Genomic DNA, 25,680 nt, shown 5'->3' with positions numbered 1-25,680 from the left:
AGCTAGGTTTTTGTTTTGTCAGTTTAAGCGTCATACAGGCATACAGCTCACAAGTTTTTACCTTTCCTAATTCTCAATTTCTCATATGTATGTGTAATGACCTAGAAATCACAAGTTCAAAAGTGATGGTGGTGGGAACTGGATGAGATAAATTTTAACTGGGTGACAGACTGCTCACAAGTCACAGCACCAGTGCCTTACAAAGTATAGCCATTAGCCAATAAGTTTAACAGTTTATCGTGAAAATGTTAGGAAAGAACCAAAGAAAATAGCCACTTTTATTTCTGAAAAAAGCAGCAGATCCAGCGGAGCCAAGACCACCACTAGATGATCCATCAATAATAATTAAGCATTCCATCTCACAAATTCTTTCTTAATCATGTCATTGTCTGACATAGTGACATTTCCTTTGACAAGAATAGAAGAAATCGACCTCATTCAAGCAGATCTAATTATGTCATTGCACAAATTAACCGGAAGTTCAAATGATACGTAAATACCACAACCAATCCAAATCAATAAATGTTTAGTGCGTCCAGCGCCCATAAAATTTGGTTTCTTTGCAAAAGCACATGGCACAACCAGATCATGAAATTATTCCAATGAAATGACAATAACTTTGAAACAAAAATGATTTATATTCTGTCAGAAACTCTATCTACGTCAGCATGCTCATGATACCAAAAATTACAAAAGAAATAAAGAACAGATGGTTACATAAACTTCTTATACTTCAAGACGTCATTGGTGTCTAATTGGTAGGCTTTGCATATATCGGAGAGGACAGACTTGCTGAGACCGTTCTCCTCGTGTAGCATATGAAGATATCTATCAAGCTCTTCTGAGGGATGCAAAACCTTTAAAGAGGGAAACAAAAGGATATTAGACCTAGACAATATATTTCCTTAAACAAACCACGAGGATCTGTCAAAACAAGTAGAGGATAGCAGAATCAGGAGTACTAATGCAGTAAAATCTATCAAGGGCCTAATACAAGGCTTGAGTATTCACTTCCTACGAGCGAGAAAGTGCATTGATATATTCCCAAAGAAAACTTACTCAATAGCAGAAGAATGGTTTTGCTTTGTTTGTGTTCTCACTAGCATAAACTATAGTAGGCATTTATATAGCGGAAACAAAATTTTCACTTGAACGAAAACATAACTGAAGATTACAGTCAGTCTAGCTACAAATTAAAACAATATCTTTGACAAAAAAGACAACTGGATGAAGTACTGCGTACATGCTTAATCTAGTTTATCAATGTCTGCTACAATTTAGATTTGAACAAGTACATTTAGTTTTCAGAAATTCTTGATTCAGAAGTTAAAAGAAAAATAAAATACTGAACGGAACCACCTTTCAAGTTCAATCCCTGAGCTAAAACTTATAGCAGGAACCTACAAATATGCATCTGTTCTGCTGCTATACATAAAATAAAGTGGCGTAGTTGATTACAAACTTTGGATTACAACAGTTTCTGTCAACTTTCTTTCTATAGAAGCAAAAAAAGTAAGGTGCTCTACCTTCTAAAATATTGCCCATTTTCTTTTCTTTTTTTTAATCAGTGAAACAATATATTATTACTATATATTAATAACATATGCAGTGTGAGAGATTCACACTAAAAAGTAGTACAAGCAAATATAGGCTAAGCCTCAACCACTGCATCCCACCTATATACAAGATGTTGCAATTTTCCACATGAGTATTGTTGAATTATCACCAAATACAAACAAAAGAGACATAAATGTGGAAAAGACAACTAGCTACTAAAAGCAACGAGAATAACTATGTTCTTCAAATTTGTTCGAGATCACACCCAAGAAAGGTGTTTACTTCTCTTTCTATACGTACAAACAAAATTATAAAGCTTACCCAGGGACGATCAGGGGATTTATGGTGTTCAATCTTTAAGTCGTCGTGACTAGCTCCTTTCCCATCCCCACTGGTGTTTGAAACTGAATTCCACTCCTCTGGGCAATTTGAAACTAATAAAAGAAGGCGCTCACTGCCCTATGTAGATCAATCACACCAAAAACTAATTAATAAGTTATTGCATGAGAAGCATAAAGCATGTGCAACAAATAAAGATTAAAAAAACAGTACTTCTAAGGTCTTCGAAAATAATACAAATGTCATTCGTCCAGCTAGAGGAACATGTGTACAAGCAATACAAGAAAACTTCACTATTTGATTATTACAACAAAAAACCCAAGAAAAAAAAAGGTGAAATGACAAAATTTCACCTATCGTCCCAAAATAAAAATTGATTGTACCATAAAAACAATAATTTGTGAGGTAATAGCTTAAGCTAAGATATACCAAACACCCAAGCTAAGTTGATGTCAAACAAAGAAACTAGGTGTAGAACATGTCAAACAACTAATGCCGAAGTACATACAATTAACATAAATATGGACTAAAGCTAAGATAGAATTCAAATCTCTGTATCTAGTAAGTAAAAAGGAACAGACAATTATTGGTAGTACACTGAAGCATCAGCTCAATGTCAAGCTGGAATATTTTGAAATGATAAACAAACACGGTAGTACGAAAAATTTCTAAGACAATTTCACACACCTTTAGAGCTCGCCAGTGAGAATAGGTGCGAAATAGCATCCAAAAGAAGGGAATATTCGGCAATGGCAGAATCTATAGAACAAAGGAAGCATAAAATATGAATATCCACTACGAATAAGAAGGTCAATAAAGATGAGTAACATCAATTTGAGAACCCGAAGACCATACTTACAGCTAAGGCACTAGTGAACGGAAGCAATGTAACTGAACCATAGAAGTACCTCCTGTGAATTACAGTTCCCCTGGAAAAAGATTATGGGCAATCACATTTGAATAAAGGCAATACAGATTAATCAAAACTTGTTAAAAATTGATTCCATTTTGCAATTAACCAAGAGAAATTATTATTATTATTATTATTATTATTGTTAATAGGAAATAAGGATGGTGGCTCACTGGGCAATGATTTGGGAGAAGTGGAGGGGCACTCCCTTCGATTGTTTCACAGTCAGATGGACTTGCTCACTATTTGGCTTGTGTCATGTAGACCTTTGATATGCAATTATTAGACCGTTAATTTATATTTATCGAGTAGAAAAACTAGAATTTCCGGTTTGTTAATTGGGTAAAGATGTTTCTTTTATTACACCATTTACACCAAATGAGAAATATCAGTTTGAACAAACTATTATCACCATCATAGACATACATTATAAACACATAGATGTGTAAACTGTATGTGATTTCTGATTTCTTCAACACATTAAATTATCAATCAATAGTAATACAGCCTCACAAGTACCTCATAGCAATATGCCGTAGTCTTCTACGTACAAGCCGTGGATCTATGCTGCAAAATGAATAGACAACTTTGTTAAGAATAATATGTAAATATATTTCTACAATAAAAAAAAAAAAAAAGAAAAAGAAAACGCACCTCGTTGGATAAGTTATTTGAAGCTTATTAACATCCTTGGAAATCGACCTCAAGAAAATCTCAGAAGGTTTCACACGAGCCAGTAGTAATAATCCCACACTAGAAAACATTTAATCATTAGCCCATTGGAGAAAGTTTATTAGTATAATAAAAAAGTAAAAACATACCCGTGAAGTTTACTCTTAAAGGTGCCTTGAGGAGCATTTTGAAGACCAGTCCAAGCTCGATTCATCTTATTGGCGATGAAATCGACAAGGAGTTCAGCATTTTGGGAAATGGGTTTGTGCTCATTATTAGACAATAATTTCTTCCAGAGATCTTTAAGAGTGGTTGGAGAGTGAGATGGTTCACCACCAGTAGTAGTTTTATGATCTAGCGACCGGCTGAAACACCAGTTTCTCTGTTTTATTGGAAACACAACCAATCGTGCTCTCATGATTCCAAAATAATATTGAAATCATTAATGAGACCACCAACAACAACTTAGTAGGGTTTTGGGGGGGTTTATGAAGAGAGAGATAATCTCGGCACAAAATAGGCCGAAATCTCAGCTACTTTTTCGACCGAATTGTTTCTCATATTTTGATTTTCTCGTGTTTGAAATGTTTTAGATATGAAACCATTTAGACGTTGCACGTTAAATTCTCGTGTCCAACTAAAATGCACTTTTCTGGTACAGCACACATGGCATGAAGAATGAGGAATGACCACCCAAACAAGGAGCAGAGAGATTACCAAAAAACACAATAAGCATCGACAAGCTTCTTTCTGGCTCAATTATAAGCAGCACACCAGGGAAGAACATACACTGAGAGATACTATACACTTCCACTAAGTTACAAATTACAACGACATGAAGTAAACCAGCGGAACTCAACCATACTAGTCTTGATGAAATATGTGGGTTGGAGGATATAGCCAGCCATTCCAAATTACAATCCTTGACCTGTCAAGCATCTTCATTCAGTGTCTGCTATGAAATTGGGTTGCTCGCCTTGGCAAAGGTACTCATCACAAACTGAACCCGTACGCCAATCTTTTCGGAGTCGGAGTATGTCCTCTGTGAATGTCGAGCCTGATGCTCCAATGAACACCGTTGACATAGCACTGATGGTTTTATCTAGCATAGCTTCAACCTACATGGGATTAAAAACAATTCATGATTGGAGACCAGAAAATAATACCATAATCCAGAAAGAGTTAGGAAGGTTCAACCATGACTGAAAATTTATTTTCTTGTTCTGTTTCTGCAAGAAGTACCAGTTTCTTACTCTACCTGGGAATCTCCCTCAAGACCATGTCTGTATAGCAAAGCATCCCATTTTTCAGCCGAATTTCGGGCTGGCCGTTTAACCAGTGGAATGGTTCTTCCATTCAGCATAGTTAGAGACTGGAGGAGATCAGTTTCACTTTCTGCTGCATCTGTTGACAGATAGATTACTGGTGTATTGGCCCTCTCTGCCACCCGACTGATACAATTTGCTGCTTGAGGAATGGGGAAGAAGCAACTCGGTTGTTTAGCATTACTGCAAAGACACGTATGGTTCGTTAAAAGGTGTTGATACAGACAAAATAAATTAATTGTTTCATTCCACAAGTTACAAAGTTCTGATACAGTATAATCGTGTGGTCAACTAAGAAATTTAGATCGATATCCTTCACAAGTTTAATCCCTAAAGGTGTCTAGTGGCCACTGGTGGAGACTAGGAGGGTTGAGCCCCAAGATCCCTTGACCATACCCCAAGATCACCTAAAATGATACATATGCATATTCATAGTATGCAGTTTGCATATGCATCCTTGTCAAAATATGAATTAAAAGCAGACTGTTTTGACTGTTTTCAAAATTGAAAGAAACCTGAACTATACATGCGATTAACTCTTAGTACATAGAGAGACTTTCGAATAAGCATATTTTAGTGATTCCCTGGTACTGGGTAGACTACAAATTTCTCTCATAGAACCTGATCGCATATGAACTTAGAGTCATTAGTAAATCCAATAAATTGCGTCCTAACAGAAGAGATTTCCTTCCGTATAATCTTCATGAAACAGATGAAAAGAGCTCTTGATGATTAAGGGCCTAGGGGTACACCCTGTGCCTTTTTCGGGAAAATCATGTAAAATGTAATATGAAAATCACAATGTTGCCTTTGAAATTATCACATCTTGTGAGGTGTTTTGCAAAATTAATCTACAGATAATTCCCTAGACAATTCCCTGAATAGAACGTGGAACATATGTTTCTTGCCAATAGGCATTCTGTTTTCCATCAAAGATGCACACAAAAATTTCTTCGAAAGCTCTTGTACTATTCTATCATGTCTTCCTTTGGGTAAGGATAAGAAGTTAAGAACTAAGACAGCTCATTGGAGGAAACCTACACTCTAATACAAAGCCATCATTGTGAAACAAAGGTCTGATGATTAATGCATGTAGGTTAGTTTCAATTCAAATATTACAACCAGATAACCACCAATTTAAAAGGTCATAATACCTTATAAAATACAAGGTGAACTTTGGCAGTCTAACAATGTCAATGCACATCTGACAAAACAGACTATTGATTTTCTCAAAATGTCATCTTATAAATATTCATGTTGATCCCATGCTAATAAAGATCTAATAGCAGTTATATTTCACATGGTTTCAATCAGAAATGTAACATCTATCAAGATATGACAATCTAAAACATGAGAAAGAAGGAACTGAACATACCAGAACTTTAGAAATCCATGTCGACGGAAATGAAGGGCAATAAAGTCCTTCCCCAAGAAAGTTTGAATAAACCGCTGTGCAGTAAGCAAAATAAGTCGACTAGGCTCGATGATAGTCTTGCATTTATGAGCAAGTGGACCACCTGGCTGCATGACCCACTCTTTCTCCACATCAGCATAGAACAGATCCCCAATACTAAGAACCTCATCATCAGAAGAAAACTTCGCGGTCACTTCTTCAACAGTCCTCTTCTTAGGTTCCTTCACATTTTCCACCCAAGCCGGCTCAAGCTTAGGAATCGAAAGCCCCAAACCCTTCAACTTCTTAGCATGTTCATCGTCCACATAACAAGGCTGAGGCGACGAAACATAACAAATAAACCGATCTATATGCATATGATTCTTCTTCGCTTCCGCAAACTCTTCAAAGGTCACAACCACCTTTCTACCAAAACACTCATTTATATGCTCAATATCCAAAACCCGATCATACTGATAATCAACTTTAGAACTCGGAATCACCAAAATACGATTCAAAAGTGCAGCAAAGAACATATGCTTCTCCAAACAAATCAAATGATTAGACATTTGCCCCGACACACAAATCGCAAACAAATACTTATTCTTCTTCGGTTTCCACTCAATCGTTCTCCTCTCCCCCATTCCATCATCCACTTTCCTACACCCGCTATACCCAACAACCATAGAATTACCATCTAAAAACTCCGATACATTCCCAACTCGATGCGACGACAACAGAACCTGCTGCACCTCTTTATTCACCTTAATTTGCTTCAACACAACAGATCTAAAATCCTCAACCAACATTTTGTCCAAATGCCCCGTCCGTTCGCATTGACTCCAAATCTCGAATCAGTTAAAGTATGATTCCATACATTGAACAGCTCAATTTGTTGGTTTTGTAACAAATAAAGTGCTTTTAATTCATTATCATGCATTTGATCACGTGGGGCATTATTGTCAATTTTCATAGATGAAACACTAGTGATGAATAGACTTTTAATATCGAATGAAAAAAATATTAGGAATAAAAATAATGGTAGACATATGAAGAATATTAAGTAGTACCTTTTATTGAAATTGAATATGTTACGGGAAATTCTAGTTTTGAGTTCGTGCCCAATTTCGAATGTAGTACGTGGCAATTGTTGTTTTTTGTCGTTTTGTGGGATTAGATTTTCTCTATCGTCTTCTTCGTCTGATGATGATGTGGATTCTCTTTCCATTTTTTTTTGTTTTGAGGGAAATGAGAATTGAGCTTGAATCTGAGGAGTGTTATGGAAAAGAGAAGAAGAAAGATTGATTACAGTTTGGTGGAGGAAAGTGATTTTCTAACGCTCTTGTGTTCACGTGTTGTGCACGTGTTTTGTTTAATTGTTAAATTGGCTGCGAAAATTCTCTAAACTTGCCGACAAACATAATAAACTGCAAACTAAAAACAGCTTAACCTTAATACAATCACTTTGAACCAATTGTAATTTATTTTTGTCCAATCTTGTCTTCTGTGTGATTTATTTGACATGTGAACCACAGAACTGACAGAAGTGATGATGGGGACAGTGGGAATTATTCTTTGCTGTTTATTGAAGAAAACAGTATTCCTTTTTAACATGCTAGTATTTCTACAATTGTACTGAGCAACTCAATCAAAGAATAGTGTACCAGTGCCACTCAGATCTATGCATAATCGATCTTGTATCTGAGTCTCCTTGTACCTAGAGTCCTAGAAGTGAAATGATATAACCATTTCGAAAACAATTCTATCCATTTCGAAGTAATGTTGGAGAAACAGTACAACATTCTCTCCCCTTTTTTCTCACTGGGCATCAAAATGATACTACTAATAGTTTTGCAGACCTGCACAATGGCTTAGTCCGAAACTAGAGAGTTTATCTTTGTTTATCTTCTTTCAAGGAGCTTGAGTTTCCAAGTTTCTAAACATACATAAAATGCACACAACTGTACTACTAATATCCCTAAACTAGTTTTAGCTCAGATAATCTCTACGGTTCTACATTCATTAAAACATTAAACTAAACAATCTAATAATATTGCAGGCTTGAGTACATAACCCCTACTAAACATGTACCAGTGAGATTAACCATATACTCTGATTACTGCGACAATTTCACCTATTCCGTATTCCCTTGAGGTAAAATTTCCTGACCACTGAAACACAGAGACAACGAGGCAAAACAAGTCATCCAACATAAGAGCCAGTCACCTCCAATTTCAAGTGTGTCTAAGATATCAAAACCTGCTTCAAAATGTTTTATTTTTCCTGATCTATAATTTGGTCATTTTCTGAAGTCGAATCAGAAACTTCAACTAGCCTCCCCACTTATCCATTTCTTGGTTATGTTGGTTGTCCCACTAGAAGTCTGTCCTGTCTCGGCCTGTGAAGGTCCTGTAATATCCCCATTGAAAGGCCTGTAAAGGAGATGAAGAGCGCTCCTCATACTTGGTTTCTTGATGCTGTTCACCGTTAATTAGGCCATGCATAGTGAGGTTACCAAAATCGAAGTCTTTAGTCTCCTTATTACTAAGGAAAGGTACATGGATCCCGTTCACTTCTTTCGTATATGGAGCTGTGTGATTGTAACTGCCGCTATATGTTTCTTCCCCGTGATCACTTGCCCATCCATTCAGCTTAGAAGACGAGTGACTATCTTTTTGTGAAGATGTAATCTCTCCTGTCTCTATGGCTTCAATAGAACGGCTTGCTTCAGCAATGAGCTTCCTGGATTCGATAAGTGAAGCTTGGGCAAGACGACTCGTCAAAGCAGCCTCTTCAAGGCTCTTTGCTGCCTTTTCAGCTTCCCTGATTAGCAACCTGCCAAATTAAGTGGCACTTAGTGACATTTCAAACATTTTGTACATAAATAAGAACGAACGCATGCTATTTATCACTAATCTTGTATGGAGTTCCTACCAATGTACCGATCATCCTCGTACCAAAGAACCAATAATCTGACTTAATAACGTTCTAAAATTTGAACTTGAAGGTCTACCACTAATAAAAAGGAAAGGATGCATTTGATATTTCTATCATCCAACACGGTTTAATATGGGCCCATTGTTCTATGACATGAGGCTATTAGCTACCAGATTTGAACTTCCCGCATTGTAACTTTTGGCATATGGGACTAATGGGAGTACTCCCCAAAACTTCACACGTAAGAAAACGGGGTTGTGATCTGTGCTGCCTTTCATTCATATATCCATTGCCTTCCATGAGAAAAAAGAAAGAAGCGTACTTACTTTGCCCATTCCATGGCTTCTATTTTCTTGGTTTCTGTTTCCATCCTCTGTGCTTTGATATTCTTTATCATCTCCAATTTGGAATCCGCCAAGGGATCCTTGTATGACGGGGCATTTCTCTTTGGCCTAGACCGTGCTTGGCTCTTCCTCTCATGCCCAGAATCAGGTGTCCCATGATACTTTTCCAGAGCAGAGCATACACGTTCACGGTAATCCTAACAAAAAACAGAGAAGAGTCAAAAGACAATCATTTCAAGGCTGTTGAGCTAGTGCTATCTGTTATCACCATGATTCATAACTGTTTCGTCCATTAGGAGATACCACTTCAGATAGTTTGAGGTTGCGAAAGTTCAAAGGATCCATATTTTTGTTGACTCTGTCAAACACTGTACTTTACATGATTATGAAAGAAGCATAGGACATGCATTGCATGGTCAACTTAGGCATGAAATACTCATTGTTGGACACACAGCGCTGATGAATCTAGGGTGAACTCCAGGAAAGAAAAGTTAAATAATGTTTCTAAATGCATTTTGGCTGACACGGTAACATTAGATCCCAGGACTCCCTGTTTGACAGTAAAATTATCAACTCTATTGATGATCACTGTGCCCATCTGAACTTTGCTTAGCACTATGACATAGACTAGAAGTCCAAAAGATTTTAAAATCTTAGTTTTGATGGTCATGATCAACCACTTTTTAGCAAGGTTGGACTTCCTATATGTAGGAACCTTAACAACATAATAATGACAGTAGACCACCTTTTCTGTCTGCATAACACATTATCTCTTTAAGGTATATATGTATATGTCCTTCAGGATCATTCCATTTGGCAGAAATGGCCTCGGAGATCTTTCTTTGTTGCTCAGGGGACTTTGGTGCTCTTTTGTTACCCTTTGGCCGCGGCATTGACTTCCTCTGCTCAATGCTTTCCAACCACTCCTGCCCCAGATGTTTGTCCAATATCTTGTATGAATCCCACTGCAGCTCTTCTTCACCACCATAACCTCTTCTAGAAGCTTCTGCAATCAAGTTCTGCCACTTGAAACAGCAAGTGTCCTGCACCAACAGCTTCTCTCAGCGACTCTGCCACCCCATCCGCACTCCAACTCCTATTTTCATCCTAGTCTCCTCACTGCAAAAGCAACAAACAAAGAATGGAGAAAATGTCTTCCAGTGTACTCCTAGAAAAGGTATCATTGTTTACAAAGTCAAAACGCTGAGACTCTCGGGATGAATTTTTTAGGATGAATCTATCAGAATTGATTTAAACAGATATATGTTATACAAAGGTGATATATTATACCTGAGCTGCTTCAAATAGTCTAAGATACCAGTGGAAAAAACAGGCCACATATTTAGGTAAGGGACTCACGACAGTATGGCTTAACCAATCCCACATAGTACACATTCAATAGAACAATTAATTTGCGGAAACTTCAGAATAGCAATGTCTCAGATCCTTAAATTTCACAGGCATTCCAGACTTCCAGTGCCAATGCAAAACTTGGAAAAGAGAAGGGATCATGTTAGTGTGTCTTAAGTAGGAGTGTAAAAAAAAACAGTTGACCGTACCCATCATCCGGCAGGCACCCGGTCTTCACCCGCCACCCAAACCCACACCAACCCGAAAACAGACCCGTCCCGCCTCGCCACCGTTTTTACGCAGTTGGGCTATGGGTGTAGGTTCTATGTTCAAACCCGACCCGTCAAACCACCCGACCCGCACCGTGTCAAAATCCGTTGACCCAATCCCGTTGACCTGCACAATTTCAAGACTCAAGTCTAATATTTTTGTATTTTGTTTATATTTTATTTTAACTTTTGTAGAAATTTGGGAGATATTAACACAAACTTATGAGTTCAACATCAATTGCAAATATTCAAGTTTGAGCATTAAGCAAATATCAAAAGTTCAAATTCGATCAACTTTCGAATTTTGGAGAAGATGAATTATTCATCCTTGTATTAATTTCGAATTCTTTTAGTTTATATTTTATTGTTTTGTACCATAGATCCTCACTTTCATCTTTATTTTATCATGCTATGGAAAATAATCAATTTACAAATGGTAAATCACGAGAAAGAAGTTTCAAATTTGCAGATATGGTTTTGGGTTCAAGTTCAAGTTTTTTTTTTTTTTGTTATTTTTTCATTGATTGATTCCTTTTTTTTTCTCTATATTGTGAATTTGAAATATATTACTTGCAGAATTTGATTTTTTTTTTTTTTTTTTTGAAATTGGGTTAAAATGATAATTTCCACCTGACCCGAATGACTCGCCCAAAACCCACTCCATAAGCTGACCCAACAGGTCGGGTGATAGTACTAAGACATGACACTTCAACCTGCCCCGCCCCATCAGAGATCACTAGATTTGTATTCCTTAGACCCACCCAACCCGACCCATCACTATTTGACTCGCAATTGACCCCCCTCCCCTCCCGTAAGGGTGGAATTTGAGCCGAGGGCTCGGAGCTCGGCTTGGGCTTGGCTCGTTTAAGCTCGGCTTGAGCTTGCTCGTTTACTATATGAGCCGAGTTCGAGCTCAAATAAAAGCTCGTGTAACAAATGAGCTTGATGAAGCTCGGTTCGTTTAGTTCAAATAGCATATTTATAGTGTAAAATAACCGAGGGCTCGGAGCTCGGCTTGGGCTTGGCTCGTTTAAGCTCGGCTCGAGCTCACTCGTTTAACTATATGAGCCGAGCTCGAGCTCAATTTAAAGCTCGTGTAATTAGCGAGCCGAGCTTGAGCATTGTAAAGCTCGGCTTGTTTAGCTCGAATTCCACCCTTACCCTCCCGTATTACATCCTTTAACCATAACATATTAGTAGAAAGGAGTTGCTCAAAAGTATGGCTTAGAAGGATGTCTGTAAGAATTGTTCAGAACTGTATGGACTTGGGAGAGCCTGCCCCCGGTTACTACTAATAAGGCTCTACATCAAACAAAGAGCACACAACTTTTTAGACTCAAAATCTTCTAACAACAATAGTAGGAGAGAGAGAAAGTAGTTTCTTTTAATCTACCTGTGGGTTTGAAATAGAAAACAGCTAAAACGAAAAAAGGCTAATAAACCGCTAAAATCTAATAGACCAGTCCATCAAGAAGTGCATATATGTGGTGATTCCCATTCTTACTGACCATACACATTGGGTCTATGACCATTCTTACTGACCATACCAATATATGAAGAAGTGCATATATGTGGTGATACCCATGCACACTCGCCAAGAGTTTTTGCACTTGGAACTGCAATCAAGCTTACATTGTTGTCAGCACAAAGTGCTCTGACTAGCTTAACATAGTCTGGCTGGTTGCAGTCCTCTGCAACTACACATAGCTGACTAGCTGAGCTGCATGTTTCTCAATCACCTTTGCACCTTGATGGATTCCTCGAGCAAGCCCATCATGGGCCAGTGATTTCTTCAACACCAGCTGCAGAGCTGTCATTATATCCATTGGCTCACCTAGAGCCGGAGCAGCGATCTCTGCTGGTACCAGCGAGCAAAGGTAATTATAGATTAAACCAATTTAAAATCTAAGTATCATTTATCATAGCAAATTATGTCTCATCTCCAATTGCAAACTACAATCCTGGGACCCACAAGATAGAGAAATTCCACAACGAGAAGGCAAATCCTCGTTAAACTTATCTTTAACCTAATATTAACATGCTTCATAATTCCCACATTGCTCATACTCCAGCACAGCTTATTCAGTTGCCCAGTTCCAATATATTCAATTAAAAACAAGTCAAGTCATATTCCCATGGTTCAAATAAATGACCAAATTTCAAACATGTGACTTTTAAGTCTTGTGGAGTTGTAGACTTGTAGTAGGGTTGTTATTATGAGGAAGTTAGAAAATCGGGTTGGGTTTCAGTTCAAAATAATGGAGAATATGTAACAAATGATGCTAGCTACGTCAGCTCAAGGCAGTTACAACAGAATCAGAGTTAGTTAAGAATAACAGAATGTCAGAATCAGAATCAGTTAGGTGTAACAGAATGTCTAGTCATCAGTTTATGTAGTGATTGTAAAAGTAGTATAAATACAAGAACTGATGTAATAATCATAAGTTTTTCAATTCAATCTTTAGTTTTCAGAGTATTACTCATTTTCTTCTTTATGGTATTAGAGCATTTGCTCAACAGCTTAGATCGATCCTCAAAACTCTAGTCAATTTTTTTGTTAATCAATTCAATCAAATCACCAATCAAATTCACTGAATCATCAATCAAATTCATTATTTTCGGGTAAATTCTCAAGAAATCTTTCATCAGAATGACGAGAACGAATCAAGTCTCTGCAAACAACCAGATTCAAGGTCAGAATATTAACAACAACAATCAAATTCAAGGTGATGCTTTAAATCAAATTCAAGGTGATGCTTCAAATCAAATTCAAGGTGATGCTTTAAATCAAATTCAAGGTGATGCTTCAAATCAAATTCAAGGTGATGCTTTTAATCATGGGGTTGCTTCAAATCATGGTTTTTTATCAAATCCATTCAACACAGTGAGTTCTTCATCTATGATTCAGAATATATCCAACTTTGTTACTATCAAACTTACTAGAGAAAATTATATGCAATGGTGTTCTGTCTTTATGCCTATTTTACGTACTTTTAATCTTCTTGGAATTGTCAATGGAAATGAACCATGTCCAAGTGAGTTTTTGAATGATCGGAATGGTAATGTTACATCACAAATGAATCCTGCTTATGCTGATTGGGTTAAAAGAGACCAGATTCTACTTATTTGGATCAATGCAACACTATCTCCAGAGTTGTTGTCTTATGTAGTTGGAATGCCAACTTCACGTGCGCTGTGGATCACTTTAGAGAAAAGATTTGCTGCCTTATCAAAGGCTCATGTTAATCAGTTGAAAGGAAGATTACAAGATATGAAGAAAGGAGGTTTATCCATTGCAATGTATCTGCAAAACATTAAGCATATTGTTGATTCCTTAGCAGCAGCTGGATCACCTCTTCCTGATGATGATCTAGTGTTTCATATATTGAAAGGGTTGCCAAGTGAATATAAGCCTCTTACTACATCTATAAGAGTTCGCCAGCAAGAGGTTAATTCTGATGAGTTACATGGTTTATTGCTTAGTGAAGAACTGTCTATTGAGGATATGCATTCTAACACTCAATCCTCAGTGTCTCATGCCTTCTCCTCAACAACTCAGAATCAGAGTTTCAATACTTACAACAGGGGAGGTTACAATAACAACAGAGGTTCTTTTCAGTATAATAGAGGCAATTATAGAGGAAATCCAAGTAATTTCAGAGGGAACAATAATTTTTGAGGTTATAATACTCAAGGAAACAGAGGCAGTTACAACAATTAGGGAAATAGAGGCAGTTATAACAATCAAGGAAACAGAGGCAGTTATAACAATCAGGGCAATAGGCCTATTTGTCAAGTGTGTGGAAAAATAGGTCATTTAGCAATTGATTGTCACCATAGGATGAGTCATGCATATGCTGGAAAAATACCACCAGCTAAATTAGCTATGATGGCCAGTTTTGAAGAAACAGCTGGAAACTTGCATGCTGGATCTTCTTATGATTTAGGACCAGGATTTTATGATTCAAGATCAGGCTTTTCAGGGAATTATGATGCAGGCCCTTCAAACTATAATGACTATAATGACTATGGAGGTAATAGTTTCAATCCATATGAAGATAACAATGTTGGTTATGAAGGAAGCCATCCTACTGTCAACTATGCATCATTTCAAGGAACTAATCAGAACACCAACTATGCTGCTCATCATCCCAGTTCCTCTTCTCCAAATTGGATTGCTGATACTAGAGCATCTCATCATATCACTTCAGATCTTTCTAATATTCAATTAGCATCTGATTATAAAGGCAAGGAAAAAGTCATGGTGGGAAATGGTCAAGGTTTGCACATTTTACACTGGATCCTCTTTACTTACTCCTACCCATACAAATGCACGTTTTAAAATGCATAACATTCTTCATGTTCCTCAAATGACTCATAATTTACTTTCAATTCATAAATTTGTCAAAGACAACAATTGTTCTCTTACGTTTGATTCTTCTGGCTTTACTGTGAAGGACATTGCCACTTAGAGGACAATGTTCTGAGGAGGCAAAACTGAAAATGGCCTCTATCCTTTCACCTTCAACACATCTGCTTTACAATCTACTTCACCTTCAGCCTTTTTGAGCACTAAAGCCACCTTCTCTACATGGCATCAAAGGCTTGGACATCCATCATCTGCTGTTCTTCATCAAGTTCTTAATCAAAATAAGTTGATGATACAACATTCTGAGAAATCAAGTTCTTTTTGTAATGATTGTCAGCTAGGGAAAAGTCATAAAATTCCTTTTCAGTCTGCTGTTTGTAAAACAAGTTGTTGTTTACAAATGCTTCATATCGACTTGTAAGGACCTTCTCCTATCATTTCAATCAATGGTTTCAGATATTTTGCTACTATTGTTGATGATCATACTAGATTCTGTTGGATTTATCCTCTTATTTCTAAATCTGAGTTCTATGATATTTTTGTTTCATTCAAATTGTTTGTCGAAAAACAGCTTAACTCTCCTATCAAATGTGTTAGAACTGAATGTGGTGGTGAATTCACCAGTCACAAATTCTTATCTTTTCTTACACAACATGGCATTCAACATCAGTTTTCATGTGCTTACACCCCTGAACAAAATGGCACAGTAGAAAGAAAACATAGACATTTATTGGAAATGACACAAACTCTATTAGCTCAGTCCAATCTTCCTCACTCATTTTGGTTTGATGTAGTTCAAACTTCTGCATATCTTATTAATAGACTACTTTCACCATCCCTCAAGAATCTATGTCCTTGGCAAAAACTTTTCAATCATGTTCCTGATTATTCCTTTCTTAAATCCTTTGGATGTAGTTGTTTTCCTTAGATGAGACCATATACTGAGAACAAGTTTACAATGAGAAGTAAGCACTGTGCTTTTAATTTATAGGTTATAGTTCTCAGCATAAGGGCTATAAGTGTTTAGATCTCATCAGTAAAAAGATTTTTGTGTCCAGACATGTCATATTCAATGAAGCTGATTTTCCTTTTAAAACCCATAATTTATTCTCTACTAGTTCTAATTTAACTAGTTCTACTTGTTCTGATTTCTTCTTTAAATCTCCTCATACTCATTCTATTCCAACTAAAACGTCAACTCTTTCATCTTTTTCAAATTCCCAAACTTCCAATTCAAACACTTCCACCACTTCTCCTCCTATTAACTCTCCAATCGATGACTTAAATTATCATGCCATGAGAACAAGGTCTAAATCTGGTCTAACTATCAAACATCCTCTGAAACTTGCATTGTCTACTACACTTCAAAAACTACCAGTCACTCCAACCACTTATAATCAAGTAGTCAAGGATCCTAATTAGAGAGCAGCAATGGCTGCAGAATTTGATGCTTTACAAAGAACTAAGACTTGGATCTTAGTACCACCTCATCCTACTCAAAATGTCATTGATCACAAGTGGGTCTTTAGGCTTAAGCAGAAGCCAGATGGTAGTATTGACAAGTTTAAAGCAAGAATGGTTGCTAAGGGTTTTCATCAGCAATCAGGCATTGATTATACTGAAACCTATAGTCCTGTAGCTAAGCCAACCACTATAAGAATGCTCATATCTGTAGCAGTGCAGAGAGATTGGGATATAAGACAATTGGATGTTACAAATGCATTCTTGCATGGTCATTTACAAGAGGAGGTTTACATGTCACAGCCAAAAGGTTTTATTGATGAAGAAAAACCTCATTATGTCTGCAAGCTTCAAAAGTCAATTTATGGTTTGAAACAAGCACCTCGTGCTTGGAACCAAGAGTTTTTTTTTTTTTTGAATAAGTTTTTGGGGTTAGGCAAACCCCTACCTATATTAAACTCTTATATAAACTTGACCTCTTTTATCCTCCTCCACAATACATGTCAGTCTGTTGTCTAGAGGAGGAACAAAATAGAGGACATCATTTACATTTGAAAGTCTTTGCTAGAAAGTCTGCCTATTACATTCTCTATAGACATGTATAAACCTCGATGACAGAAAAGTTAGCGTAAAACTGCCTTAATCTCTTTGACTAGATTGACACAGTACCATGGTATTTTCTCCTTACCCAAGAGAATCTTGATAGACCTAAGAGAGTCTGATGCTACCTCCACCTTCAGAATGTTAATACTCTGACAACCATAGAGACTTTGCAATATTGCCTTTAGTTCTTGAAATAAGACAGACTTCATCCCTCCTGAACCCGAGAAGCACATTGTAATATTTCCCTCACAATCTCTTATTGTTCCTCCTGTTCCACACTGATGATCAGACATACGTACTGCACCATCAGTATTCAATTTGAACATATCTTGTTCTGGCTTTAACCATTTGCAGAACTTCTGAGCATAGTTTCGGTATCTCACCATTATACCAAGTTTGTCCAAAAACATTCTATCACTATAGATATTCTTGACTTCATCCAATTAACTTTTTACATACACTTTCATATCTTGAAGGAGCCTCTGTTTTACCACCTGAGCTGGTTGCCTTTTGTTTTGGAATCTTCTCTGGTTTCTCTCAATCCACACATAGTATATCGTAGCACAGATGTAGATTTTGGTGATCTCTGCTTGTAAAGAATTCGTGCTACAGTTACCTATAAGGAACCACCATTCTTCATTTGAGCTCAAAGCAGCAAGTTGACATCCTAGTAGCAATTTTACTTCCTCCCAAATGGTTTTACTGTATACACATTCAAAGAACAGATGCTTTGAATTCTCCCTCGAAGTTGTTGCACAAACAACATGAAGAGTTATTCAACACCTTTTTCTTGACAAGTCCGTCTTGAGTCGGTAAATTACCGAAGAAACAATTGCCATGCAAGAACGAGTGCTTAGGCATAACCATTTTCCCCAAACCCGATTATACCATCTTACCCTCTCCCCTAGGGACTCTCAATGCATAGTAGGCAGATATAGAACTGTATGTACCTCTAGGATCCGGGCGTCCGATAATTCTATCCGAAATCGAGGAATGTGTTAATCTCAATGTTTAAGATTCTCGTTTCTCGTTCGAATTCGCAAAATTATGCACAAGGGCATTCCATGTACCCGAAATGATCAACTCACTTACCTTGGACTCCAAAGGCGGATGGATTTCATTCCCCGGCATTTAGGTCTTCAATGAGGGCGTTAGAGCACCATAGGTCATACCCGAGAGAGTTTCATTACCTGTTGAAATACTATACTTAATGAACTTTGAAGCCACCTTTCTCAACTCAAGTAAGTTCCTCCACACCCACGAGCACTCCTTTGGGCATGGCATTGACCATAAGTTCTTATCCTTAATATGGTGACGTTTGAGGATTGCTAAGATGGATTTATTTGTAGCTTCGGCTTGCCCATTTGCTTGGGGGTGATAGGGTGCAGAAAAATTGTGTTGAATATGGAGACTAGCACAAAGCCTGTGTATTTCTTTTGCATCAAATTGTTTTCCATTGTCTGATATTAACTCAGTGGGGATACCAAATCGGCAAATTATATCCTTCCATAGGAACCGTTTGACGTCCGAAGCTTGTATGTGCACCAAAGGTTGTACTTCTGCCCACTTGGTAAAGTAATCTGTAGCTATGAGGAGAAAGCGAACATTCCCTGGAGCTCTAGGTAGGGGCCCAATGATGTCTAAACCCCATTTTGCAAATGGCCATGGTGAAAAAATCGGGTGTAGCTCAGTGGCTGGAAGAGTACCCAAATGATAGTATTTCTGACAAGGAATACATGTCTGGGAAATGTTTTTTGCATCCAATTGCATATGAGGCCACCAATATCCTTGCGTCATTGCCTTATGAGCCTAACTTCGACCACCCGAATGATTTTCGCATATCCCTGCATGGATTTCTTGTAGCACGGCTGCTCCTTCTTGTGTTGTGAGACACCTCAGCATAGGAGACAATGAATTACCTTTCCTGTACAATTGCAGAGTTCCTGTGGATGAAGATACGAGTATAAACTTCCATGCATCTCTTTTGACGTTATCTGCGATCTTGGGTTCTGAAGGGACTATGCCATTGCGTAGAAATGCAATGACCGGTGTGCGCCAATCGTCGATGTCTGTCACGCCATTTGGGTAAGTGAAGTTGTCGGGCTCTTCTGCAATTTCGTCGTCACCTTGATTGTTACTTTCAGGTATAGGGCAGGAGTCTGCATCATTTTCTTGAAGAGTCCTGTTTCTATCTTTCTGGGAAGCGTCTTCACTGGGCTTGTCTTGAGGGGAATATCATACTTCCTTTTCCTCGTATTGACAATATTAATGTCCGATGGTAGATGTTCCCTATCCATACTGAAAAAGCAACACGCGTTGATGTAAATGTCTGCGAGTTGTTCTAATGACAAGTCAATGCTCGGGTCTTGCTGGAAATCAACGTTAACTTGTCTTGGTCCATCAATGTCTACTGTTGCGGATAGATATGCTAAGGCGTCTGCATGTCGAACATCATTCTGAGGCCTTTGTATAATCTGGATGGCTTCAAACTGGTGAGCAAGTCTGTGAATTAAGTCTAGGTATGCTGCCATTTTATCGTCTCGGGCTTCAAAAGAGCCGGAGAATTGCCCTGCCACCAATCGTGAGTCAGTGAAAATTTGTAATTTTCAAACTCCTAAGTCCAAAGCTGTGCGCATTGCGTACATGACAACTTCATATTCTGCTACATTATTGGATGCCTTGAACCCAAAACGAACTGAGCGCTCAATGGTTGATTTATCTGGCTTGATAAAAATACATCCTAATCCAGAGCCGGATTTGTTGTGTGAGCCATCCGTGTAAACAATCCATGAATCGGATGAAGGGTCAGTATACTTTGGCAGGGCATCCTCGCCCCCAACTATATCCGTTTCGCTATAGATACTGCTATCTTGGTTGACTTCGGGGACAAAATCGTCGATAGGGAAATCTGCCATTAGGGATGCAAGTGCATGACCCTTTTCTGAAACGCGAGGTTCAAAATTGACGCTATAAGCACTTAAGTAGATGTCCCATTCCGTGAGTCTACTTGATTCCTGGGCACTTCGGAAAACTTTGCGTAGAGGATATTCCGTGTATACTTTGATCAGTCTTCCTTGGAAATATGGCTTGAGGCGTTTGGCAGCATGAACCAAGGCTAGAGCAATTTTTTAAATTCTCGAATATCTGCTTTCTGCCCTCGTTAGTGTTTTACTAATGAAGAAGATTGGACAACCGTCTTCTCCATCGATGAACAGGACTGCACTTACTGCAGTATCTGTAGCGGCCAAGTAAGCTCCAACAAAGTTTAGGCGGGCCAAGATTGGTGGTGCGCGACCGGTAGTTCTTAATTGATTGAAAGGCATTTTCACAATCATCATTCCACTTTGCCGAAGTCTTTTAACGTCTCGAAAGAAAGGATGACACCGGTCAGAGTATTTAGAGATGAAACGATTTAGTGCTTTGCTAAAAACCGCGGAGTCGTTGAATCTCCTTTTTTGTTTTTGGAGAGGGCATGGCTTGAATGGATCGGATATGTTATGGGTTAGCTTCGATGCCTCGACGAGTCATCAAATACCCTAGAAATTTTCCTGATATCAGTCCGAAAACACATTTCAAAGGATTTAGCCGCATGTTGAATTCGTCAATTCTGTCAAAAACTGATTGTAAGTCAGAGATGTGATCGCCGCTGTGCTTGGATGTTACAACCATGTCATCAATGTAAGCCTCCATTGTCTTGCCCAACATATCTCCGAATATGGTGTTGATCATCCTCTGGTACGTAGCCCCTGCATTTTTTAAACCGAAAGGCATAACTTGGTAACAAAAAATCCCTTGGTCAGTGATGAATGTAGTTGCTTCTTGGTCTTTAACAGCTAGCGGGATCTGGTGGTATCCCGAATACGCATCCATAAATGATAAGCGTGGGTAGCCAGACGTGGCATCTACCAATTCCGATATTCGTGGAAGAGGGTAGGGATGAATCGGGCAAGCTTTGTTAAGGTTAGTGAAATCAATGCACACTCTCATTTTACCATCTTTCTTGGGCACTGCAACCACGTTAGACAACCACTGCGGATATGAAACTGGCCGTATGAACTGAGTTGAGAGTAACCGATCAATTTCCTCTCTGACTTTGAGTTTTCTATCCGAGGCCATACGCCTAGGCTTCTGCCAAACTGGCTTGATGGTAGGATCCATATCAAGTGTGTGGCATGCAACTTCTGGGCTGATCCCTGGCATCTGCTCGACTGACCAAGCAAAAATCTTTTTGTTCTTTCTGAGGAGTGCTACCATTTCTTTTTGTTCATTTTCCATCAGTTCTGCCGATATGAAAGTTGTTTGTCCGCCTAAATTCCCAATTTGAACTTCTAAGAGGCGGTTGATAGTCGGCGGTCCTTCATTTTGTGAACTAGCAGTATAAATACTGTGTGTGGCTGACTCTGATTTAGACACTGCTTGCGAATTACTGAGAATTGTATTTCCCCGCATATCCAACTAACGATATTCCTCCAAGACTTTTTTGTGACAGCTGTGGGAAGCCATCTGGTCACCGCGCACCTTACAAATTTTGTCGAGAGATGGGAATTTTACTACCTGGTGAAAGGTAGAGACTACTGCTCCCATGCTATGGAGCCAGTCTCTTCCTAAGATTGCATTGTAAGGGGACTTGCAATTCATCAGGAGGAATTCAATGTCAATGGACTTGTCCATGAGTGTGACTGGTAGAGAGACTCTTCCTATTGGAGTTGTTGCGGTTCCGTCAAACCCAATGATTGGAGTACTTTATGTAGTAATTAAATTTTCTGACAGCTGCATGTTCTTGTAGCAACCTGCAAAAATGACGCTGACAGAACTTCCAGTATCTATCATGATGCGATGAACTCGCCATAATCCAACGAAAGCTGAGATGACGACAACATCATAATGAGGATGATGGACTCCAATTAGATCTCTATCACTAAAACATAGGGGATCAGGCTCTGTGGTTTCTGAATGAATTCCTTCAACAAAATCAATGTTATTGACGTGATAAAATTCCCGCAAGAAACCAAACTTTGCTCGTTGTTCACACTTTTCCCTTGTTGTTCACACTTTTGCCTTGTTCGTGAAACATCATTGATTTTGGCATGACCAACTAGTATGACATTGTGGCTAGTCATTGCTACATTTTGCTTCACCATTTTTGAAAGCACAAACTCGTCTAATTGTCCTTTGTCGACTAGCCTCTGTATTTTTCCCTTGAAGGATCTGCACTCTCCTGTTTCATGGCCGAAATCATTGTAGAAGTGACACCAAAGATTTTTGTCACGTGTAGACTTAGTGTTTTCAGGCAAGGGTAGTGGTGGAAACAGTAAGTTGTGTCCCTTGATCTTTTCATATATCGCATCGTACTTGGCATTTAATGGAGTGAGCTTCATTTCCTCACGAAATGTGTTAACCTTGTTGTATTCTGACTTCTATTGTGGTCCTTCCAATATGTTTTGCTTCTGTTTGCCTTTACCTTCGTTTGAGTCTTTACTCCGAAAGCCGTTGTCTCTTGAGGCTTTTGATCAAACATCTTCCTCCATGTTAATGAACTGCTGCGTTCGTGCAAACAAATCGGATTTTGATTGTGGGGATCCCGCATGGGAGTTGTAAATTCCGTTTTTATCGAAATGGACTCCTTCCTTGAATGCATGAATGATCATTACGTCAGGGACATCGGTGGCCTCTGCTTGCACTTGACGGAAACGAATTACGAACTTTGCCAATGCTTCATCCTTTTGCTACTTGGTGTTGAGCAAGACGTTGACATCCTTAGGACGTGTCCAATTATGCTTAAACCGATCTGTGAACTGGTTTGCTAATTCCTGAAATGACGCGATAGATTGAGCTGGCAAGCTGGAAAGCCAACGTAGAGCTTCTCCTTTTAACGCATCTTTGCGCCATAGAATTATCCTACTTTTAAACTCCATAACATGATCGTTTGGGTCTCCTCCTGCTTCGTTAAACGTAGGAAGGTCTGGTTGTTTGAATCCTTTCTGATGCTCTGCATTTTGTATCTTTAGAGAAAATCTCCCGACGACATCTTCATTTACTACAAGGTCTTTCCATCGTGTTTCAGTGACACCCACATTGGTCATTATTTTCTTGATGATGTTTTTGATTTGTTGTTCCGTGAATGGTGCACCTGTGGCTTCTAGATTTATGACTTGAGGAGTAACTTCACTACGTTGCATCTCACGGTGTTGTCGCCCCCAGTTGTTGCTTGCTTCTATATTTGGCTGGTTCCTTGGGCTCACGCGGTGACCTATGCCGATAAAACGGGCTAGGCTGTCGAACTGGGGACCCATTTCTTTGGTGTGGCCATATTCTAGGCTGACCGTTGTTAACCTGTCTGTATCGGTTTGCTGCATTCAAGCCATGTCTAAGGTCATGTTGCAATTCGTCTCTGAGGTCCTGATCTTGGCGTCCAGCATTTCGTCTTATGGTAGATGTTGTCCACCTTTCTGATGCGCTATGATCAACATTCAATGATCATGTCATGTTATGACCACTTATACGCCTGGTGTTGTTGGTATTTCGAGATCTGGATCGTCTTCTTGAATGGGATGAATGTTTGCTTGACCTTGGGTGATGATGCTCAGGGACAGTTTCCAATGGATGAGATGTACCATAATTAAATTGTAGTCGGTTGGATACACTCCTATTTTCACCGGATCTGGGAGCTCTTGCCGGTGTGGAAGATGCAGCATCGGCGTCATCCCTTTGTACTTGCTTCCCTTTGTCCAGTTGCTTCTGCAAGTAGTTGCTATGCTCCTTCTCTGAACCTCTGACGCAGTACTTCTAATGGCATGTCTTCATCTCCTATCTCCATGTTTTCCGGATCTACTTTGTTTTCATTTGTAACGTCTAGATCTTGAAGGTGAGTTACTGGAGCCTGAGATGTCGGACGTCTAGATCTGGGTTGTCGTGGCACTTGGAGTTGAAAAGGCTGATCTTGCAGATCTGTTGCAGCAGGTTGTTCTATCACCTCCTGATTGATTAGTACTTCCGGATTTTCGTCTTGTTGTTGTTGTTGTGTTTTTGCATTCTTGTTCGCCTGAGATCTTGTAGTTTTTGCCATTAATGGTGCTTGGAAGAAGGAACGTGGAAGAGGGCCCGTCAATAAGGACCACGGATGGCGCCAATTATGTTTGGGTAATGACTCACACAAACACACCAATGATCTTGTTGGAGAGGTTGATAGAGAGTGAAAGAGACTGTACCACCAATGGTTGCCTACGTATCCAAATTGTTCTCAGGAATTAAGTCTCAAAAATGCACGTAGTTCTTTGTTTGAAATGATTGTTGGGTATTTATAGGAATCTTATTGCTAAAAATACCCCTTCCTTATTTGACGAGATATTTCCCTCTTTGTATAAAATCTTTCCAAAAGCTTCATATGGAAAAAATCCCTTGACATATCTCCGAACCTGCTATATATAACTTGGGTGTCATATTAGTGGGCAGTGTCATTGCTCCAATAGAGGGCATGCCCGAATGCCACATTAGTAGACAAGCGGGACTGTCACAGTAGCGGGTAAGCAAGCCCGTCACATTAGTGGGTGGCTCTTATAGTGGTACCCAATGATGGTCGTTCGTAGGGGTACAAGTATAGTGGTACATACAGTGACTCCAAGTCCATTTGACCCATAAACTTTCCTCTTTAGTAACTATCTTGAATATGAGCCCACAATAGGTTGCCTTATTCCATAGTCCAAGATTCATGATTCCCAACCCACCTTCTTTCTTTGTTAGTGCCAAACATTCTTTACTTGCGTGATGCATTTTTCTTTCCATATCTGGGCCACTCCAAAGAAACTTCACACAAGTTTTTGAAACTTGAGATATAACTGTCTCTGGCAAGACAAAGGTTCTTGCCCAATACACATGGAAAGAGGAGAGAACTGAGTGAATCAATTGCAACCTTCCCGCATGAGATAAAACTCTTGTTTTCCAACTTTTGATTCTTGTAGTTATTCTCTATAAGAGGTGGGCAAATCCTTAATCCCCAATCTTGAGGAAATGAGAGGGAGACCAAGATAAGTTATATGCTCTTGAGCTAACTGCACTCCCAAGTTTGATGACATGAGTGTTCCTTCTTCGATTGTTAAACCTCCAGTGATCAAGGAAGTCTTCTGTAAGTTTACCTTAAGGCCAGTTCCTTCT

General features: G+C 38.8%; 2 protein-coding genes and 1 pseudogene across 3 annotated transcripts; all 3 read right to left on the bottom strand.

Annotated features, from left to right (window-relative positions):
- Positions 1-495: 495 nt before the first annotated feature.
- On the bottom strand, positions 496-4,034 carry LOC147512632 (K+-H+ exchange-like protein). 2 transcript variants are annotated; one of them, XM_086595646.1, is made up of 7 exons: positions 3,628-4,034; positions 3,461-3,559; positions 3,326-3,373; positions 2,756-2,825; positions 2,584-2,655; positions 1,879-2,016; positions 496-857 (listed from the first exon to the last, which is right to left on the bottom strand). In XM_086595646.1, the coding sequence occupies exons 1-7, from the start codon at positions 3,894-3,896 to the stop codon at positions 714-716; spliced, it is 840 nt and encodes a 279-aa protein (XP_086451772.1). In that variant the 5' UTR covers positions 3,897-4,034; the 3' UTR covers positions 496-713. The 2 variants fall into 2 exon arrangements, with proteins under 2 accessions (XP_086451772.1, XP_086451773.1); XM_086595647.1 differs by having other exon boundaries at positions 2,756-2,807; positions 3,628-4,023.
- A 157-nt stretch (positions 4,035-4,191) lies between these two features.
- Positions 4,192-7,512, bottom strand: LOC147512631 (O-fucosyltransferase 36-like). The gene is given in 4 exon segments (XM_086595645.1): positions 4,192-4,596; positions 4,737-4,986; positions 6,179-7,014; positions 7,017-7,512. Coding segments are annotated over 4 exon segments (1,671 nt in total). The 5' UTR covers positions 7,425-7,512; the 3' UTR covers positions 4,192-4,419.
- Positions 7,513-8,571: 1,059 nt separating this feature from the next.
- Positions 8,572-10,817, bottom strand: LOC147512630 (uncharacterized; annotated as a pseudogene).
- Positions 10,818-25,680: the final 14,863 nt, after the last annotated feature.

This window comes from Coptis chinensis, chromosome 3, assembly GCF_015680905.1.
Source record: "Coptis chinensis isolate HL-2020 chromosome 3, ASM1568090v1, whole genome shotgun sequence".
NCBI classification, from domain to species: domain Eukaryota; kingdom Viridiplantae; phylum Streptophyta; class Magnoliopsida; order Ranunculales; family Ranunculaceae; genus Coptis; species Coptis chinensis.
The sequence above is the reverse complement of the archived record's forward strand: the minus strand, read 5'-3'. Positions and strand labels throughout refer to the sequence as shown.

What these genes read in the sequence shown, in the direction of transcription:
- LOC147512632 (XM_086595646.1), bottom strand. Translation starts at nt 3,896, where the DNA reads ATGAGAGCACGATTGGTTGTGTTTCCAATAAAACAGAGAAACTGGTGT. An exon ending in CAAATAACTTATCCAACGAG is followed by an intron (nt 3,374 to 3,460) that starts GTGCGTTTTCTT and finishes TTCATTTTGCAG; the next exon opens with CATAGATCCACGGCTTGTAC. An exon ending in AATCCCCTGATCGTCCCTGG is followed by an intron (nt 858 to 1,878) that starts GTAAGCTTTATA and finishes CCCTCTTTAAAG; the next exon opens with GTTTTGCATCCCTCAGAAGA.